At 53.9% G+C, this 5,731-nt stretch overlaps 1 protein-coding gene across 1 annotated transcript; it reads left to right on the forward strand.

Moving 5' to 3' along the window:
- The first annotated feature begins 520 nt into the window (after positions 1 to 520).
- POU4F3 (POU class 4 homeobox 3) lies at positions 521 to 3,412 on the forward strand. The gene is made up of 2 exons (XM_004042757.4): positions 521 to 914; positions 1,230 to 3,412. The coding sequence occupies exons 1-2, from the start codon at positions 795 to 797 to the stop codon at positions 2,124 to 2,126; spliced, it is 1,017 nt and encodes a 338-aa protein (XP_004042805.1). The 5' UTR covers positions 521 to 794; the 3' UTR covers positions 2,127 to 3,412.
- The last annotated feature ends 2,319 nt before the right edge of the window (positions 3,413 to 5,731 follow it).

Genomic DNA, 5,731 nt, shown 5'->3' on the forward strand with positions numbered 1-5,731 from the left:
GAAGGCAGTTACCGCCCCTACCTCTACCCCGGAGCGCGGTTGAGGGAGGGAGGGAGGAGGCAGGGGTCACCTGGGACTCGTTCTGGCAACCCCTCACCCTCTCCAGGGCCCGTCTGGGCGCTTGGAGGCGCCTACTCGCTGCGCCGCGGGACCGGACTCTGGTGGACCGCTTGGGCGTGAGGCCAGGAGCGCCCTGGAAATGGGCAGTTTGGCGGCAGCCGGGCCGACGGAGTGTGTGTGTGTGTGTGTGTGTGTGTGTGTGTGTGTGTGGTGGAGAGGGGAAGTTGGAGTAAGGTCAACTTCCTGCCCCAGCTCAGCCCAGGGCTGCCCTTTTATCCTGGCAGTTCGAGCTGGGACAGGACGGAGAGGTTTGGGACTTTTGGGGTGGCATGGGGGAAGGGAAGTCCACGAAGAAGAAAGAATCGGAAAGGTCTGGCGGGTTGGAGCCAGCGGGGCGGGGCGGACTGGGAGAGGCCAGGCCAGGCCCGGGTATAAAGGCTGTGGAGGGGGCGGCCGCCGCGGGCGCAGAAAGGCGCGCCGCTAGCTGCTGTCTCTCCTCACCTCCCGGGCCGCCCCTGCGAGTCCCGGGCGCGTGAGCACGCCTGCGCGCGCCCGGGCCCTTCCTGGCAGGCTGCTTGTAAGATGAGTGAAGAAGCAGGTGGGGGAGAGGGGAGACAGCGAGCGAGAGGGCGAGGGGAGCGCGGGCGCTGAGCAGAGCTCACTTGGAGAGAGGCAAGCAAGCTAGACAAGCCTGATTCCATGTCCCCCGCTGCCACCCTGCCAGGAGAGCGAAGATGATGGCCATGAACTCCAAGCAGCCTTTCGGCATGCACCCGGTGCTGCAAGAACCCAAATTCTCCAGTCTGCACTCTGGCTCCGAGGCCATGCGCCGAGTCTGTCTCCCAGCCCCGCAGGTACGTAGTGGAGCATAATTACCGCTCTAAGGCACATTTTTTGACAGGCAGTAGCTTCATGTTTTTTTCATGTCGCCCAGAACAATCGCCGCTGTCTGAACCCCTCTCCTTGTCTCCCCCGCGTTCTCTCCCGGCGCGCTCTCTCTCTCATTCATGTCTCTGATCCACACGTCTGTTCCAGCAGAGCCGCTGCCTCCGTATTAATTTTTATGACCTGGGCTTTGAGGAGAGGCATCTCGGTTGCTTGAAAATGTGTTTTAATCCTGTGTTGACAGTATTCCCTACTGACCGTGCTGTGCGCCTTCTCGCTTGCAGCTGCAGGGTAATATATTTGGAAGCTTTGATGAGAGCCTGCTGGCACGCGCCGAAGCTCTGGCGGCGGTGGATATCGTCTCCCACGGCAAGAACCATCCGTTCAAGCCCGACGCCACCTACCATACCATGAGCAGCGTGCCCTGCACGTCCACTTCGTCCACCGTGCCCATCTCCCACCCAGCTGCGCTCACCTCACACCCTCACCACGCCGTGCACCAGGGCCTCGAAGGCGACCTACTGGAGCACATCTCGCCCACGCTGAGTGTGAGCGGCCTCGGCGCTCCGGAACACTCGGTGATGCCCGCACAGATCCATCCACACCACCTGGGCGCCATGGGCCACCTGCACCAGGCCATGGGCATGAGTCACCCGCACACCGTGGCCCCTCATAGCGCCATGCCTGCATGCCTCAGCGACGTGGAGTCAGACCCGCGCGAGCTGGAAGCCTTCGCCGAGCGCTTCAAGCAGCGGCGCATCAAGCTGGGGGTGACCCAGGCGGACGTGGGCGCGGCTCTGGCCAATCTCAAGATCCCCGGCGTGGGCTCGCTGAGCCAAAGCACCATCTGCAGGTTCGAGTCTCTCACTCTCTCGCACAACAACATGATCGCTCTCAAGCCGGTGCTCCAGGCCTGGTTGGAGGAGGCCGAGGCCGCCTACCGAGAGAAGAACAGCAAGCCAGAGCTCTTCAACGGCAGCGAACGGAAGCGCAAACGCACGTCCATCGCGGCGCCGGAGAAGCGTTCACTCGAGGCCTATTTCGCTATCCAGCCACGTCCTTCATCTGAGAAGATCGCGGCCATCGCTGAGAAACTGGACCTTAAAAAGAACGTGGTGAGAGTCTGGTTCTGCAACCAGAGACAGAAACAGAAACGAATGAAGTATTCGGCTGTCCACTGACTGCGGCAGGGCGCAGCGTCGGGAGCTGGGAGAGCCTAGCGCTCATCCCTCCCGGGTTCGGGGGATGGTTATCGGGAACTCCAAGGCGTTTCCTAGGCAGGTTAGGCTCTCTCCTCCGAAGCCACAGACTTTCCCCCTTTGTCCCGCCTGGTTGCCTCCGGCCTTCTCTCTCTTTCCTTTCTATTCCCACCAAAAAAATTTTTGGCGCTGGGAAAATATTGCAGAAGGGCGGGCCTGAGTGTACTTGTGCTGTCCGTGGTGCTGAAATTTTCCCTCGCGCGGGGGCCGCACGACTTCAGAGCAGGAGCCCCAAAGCAGAGGACAGTGAATTGGCCCAACCGCCCGAAGCTAGGGTGAAAATGCCACTTTGCTAAGCGCGATTAGGCAAAGGGTGAAGGGATAAAAAGGAAGTGATCAATAATAACACAAAGTCTAGGATATCTAAGGGGGACACAAACATGCACTGGAGATTTATTAGAGTATATAAAATACATGTATGTTTCCAAAGGATAGCCTTATACTCCCTTCCTTGCCTAAATTCTATTCACCTTATCCTTTGGTTTGCCGTAAATTCTCATAAGGTAGCATGAAGATTAGGTTCAGGGAAAGTATGCAGGGAGTTGCGGGCTCCAAGTTGCCATTTTTTCGTGGTAAGTAGGGCTCCAAAACAGGTGGGCCCAGTCTGGCGACTGAAAATTCTGGGATCGCTTGGCTGTTTGTAAGCAGCTGCCAGCACCAGCTCCGGCCATCTTTCACGACCTACTGGTGCTTGAGGGGTAATTACTGCTTGCTGGAGAGCGGGAGTTTGTAGTGTTCATACCCATTGAGGACTCTCTGACCCCAGCTCGCTGCTCTTGCCAGATTGCCAGCTCAGCGTGCAGTCGGCTGCCGGAAAATGACTGTAACTTCTCTGCATTATATGCAAGTCCTTTCAACACGTCTAACCTCCTTGAACTTTTGTTATTACTGTTGTTGTTAACATCGTTCATTACTATTATTTATTTAATTCTGCTTCTTTCCATTCCCTTTATGTGGGTGTCTTTCGGTGGAAGTTCACTTATAGTTTTGTGAGGGAAGAGGAGTGAGACCATGGGCCTGAACCCTTCTCACCCTGCCCCTCTAGCCCAAATTTTATTTTACTTTTTCGTTGTTTCATGTAGTTTGCGTGTTGCTGTGTGACCTTTGGTTTCATTCTCTGAATAGATACAAATAAAATATTAAGTTTTCTTTTTCTCTTTACCCCTTGAATTAACTTCTAAAATAAATGCTTTATTTTTCAACCCAAATCAAAGTGGTTTTATTTTTTCTCAGAGGCTAAGGGGTACTAGCTTTGAAAAGGATTTAAAAAGGAGAACCCCAAAGGGTTGGGCTGTCAGTTTCTGCTGCCCAGCCCCCAGCCATCCCTTCTCCCCACTCCTCTTCCATGGCAGACTCACTTGGAGCTCCTCGTGGGAGACCCGGCGGCTTGTGTCTGAACTTGAGGTTTCAAGGCACTTCCTTCCATGCTTCCCTGCCTGCCATCATGAGACTCTGCTCAATTTGACTTAGCTAGTAAACTTTGAAGCCGGACTAATAGAAATTCGAGCCTCCAATGCCTCTGCTCACTGGCAGAACCATCCTGAGGCTAATTTCTTAATTTCTCTAAGCCTTCTCCAACAAGATTGTTTGTCTGCAGAATGAACGGACCAACGCTTATTTCACAAGGTTATTGTCAGGACTAGGTAAGATTGTTTATTTAAGACGTCAACTAGTGCTTGGGTTTTGTAGGCAACAAATTATTTTAAAAGATTCAAAGGGCTTGAAAGGAGGTGAGATAATAGAGGCAAAGAGGGAGAAAAGTGTTCGCTGGGACACTCTAGTGGGACCCACTCGGAGTTCCGAATTCATCTGAAATTCTCATCCAGGTTGTTATTCACTCTGGGGTCCACCTCGGCTTCTTTGTGGGGGTACTGCTATAACTGCTGCAAAGCGCCTAGCATAGTGCCCTGTACATAGTAGGTGCTCCATAGACGCCAGCTCCCTGTTCTCGTTACGCTCCCTCTTTTTATTTGCGAGCTGTAGAAACGCCTTCCTGATTTAAAATTTAATGCTCCAAGTCCAGGAGTCATCTGCACATTTCCCTGCTTCGTCCTCAAAGAGTTGCGAGTCATCAAACCACCGGGCCGAAATTCGGAGCAGAGTGGGTTTGCCCTCCGCGCAGTGCGACACCCCCTACCGCATAAGCTAACTTGCGGATCTCCCCCAGCTCCCTGGGCCTCAGCCCTTTACCCTCGCCTTGCACAACAGCCCCAGCGATTCCTCCACCTCCCTCTCCATCGGGTGTCCTTTAATAATAAATGCCCTTATGCCATTACATTATATTGTGGGTTTTGAAAATTTAAAATACGGCTGATGCAATATTAATTGCCTATAGTGGTATAAAACACAGGGCCGGAGCCCAGCCGGGCTGCAGAGGAGACAACCGCGAGCGTCCCGCGCGGAAGCGAAGCGCTCCAGAAGGACGCGCTTTTGCGGGCTGCAAGGTTTCCTGCAGGTAAGAAGAGCCTTCGCATTTTCGGGCTCGGGAGAGAACCGGAAATCTGCCTCCATCCTCTTTTCGAAAAGTTCTCTGCCGTTATTTATTTAGTCTTTTTTTTTTTCCTTTTAATTGACGACTGCAAAAGTTTGGGAGACTTTTACGGAGAAGATGAGAGGAGCTGCCTCCTGAGCGCAAGGTCTGCTCCAAGACGGTCCAGTAGCACTAGGTCCAGTCTCCGAGCCATGCCTCTGAGCCTAGTCTTCTTCAGGCGCCGGAGACCGTGATGCGCAGGAGTATTTTGACCAGTTCCTACGTGAAGGCCGGAGCTGCAGCCCGGTCAGCGAAGCGCTCCACCCTTTCCCTCCTCCTGAGTGCGCCGGACCGGCGCCGTCGCCTCACTCTTCGGCTTGCTCAGGAAGCAACTGGAGATGTGGTTTCCCCAGGATTGTGCAGTCACCTTTGCCACTCGTCTGGCGGAGGCACAGACCTCTCGGGGGAGGGGAGGTGGTACTAGCAGGTCTGGGGTTTACACAAGGCTAGTATGCATCCGAACCGTGTGACCTTGGACAAGTCATATCGCCTCTCTAAGCCTCTGCTGCCAGCTGTAAAACTTCCCCAAATTTATTTTGAAGAGTAATTGAGGGTGTTTCCTAAGATCACCTGGAGCAGGTTTTCATTTTCCTAATTCTGTCAGCTTGCAACACGCACGGTCCAAGACTCAGCTGAGAGTTTCTTTAACTTGTACCAAGAGAAAGTGAAGTCAGTATTTGGGGGTGTTTGCGTGGAAACCTGCATCGGGCCTCCGGAGGGTGGGACTTTGAGAACTACCTGGCTGGAACAGGGGCTTCATCTAGAATGAGCTAGGCATACACATTCCAGCATGACTAAAGCCCTGGTGGGCAGAACTTGGTGGCAGGAGTTCTGGGCTCCTGAACGGTGTTATCTCTGGCCAGCGACTTCCTCTCTGTGTGCCTAAGTAGTCTCAGTTTTGTTCACTACTTCATGTCCAGCACTCTGCTCAAGGTCTGGCCTAGAGTGGCAGACACTAGATGTCTGTTGAATGAATGAATTAGGTTTTTGTTTTGTA

The sequence above is a fragment of the Gorilla gorilla genome, chromosome 4, assembly GCF_029281585.2.
Source record: "Gorilla gorilla gorilla isolate KB3781 chromosome 4, NHGRI_mGorGor1-v2.1_pri, whole genome shotgun sequence".
Classification (NCBI taxonomy): Eukaryota; Metazoa; Chordata; class Mammalia; order Primates; family Hominidae; genus Gorilla; species Gorilla gorilla.

Bases quoted from the DNA above. Each gene is read 5' to 3' on its own strand.
- POU4F3 (XM_004042757.4), top strand. From the start codon at position 795: ATGATGGCCATGAACTCCAAGCAGCCTTTCGGCATGCACCCGGTGCTG. The intron at 915-1,229 runs GTACGTAGTGGA...TCTCGCTTGCAG, and splicing joins TCTGTCTCCCAGCCCCGCAG to CTGCAGGGTAATATATTTGG.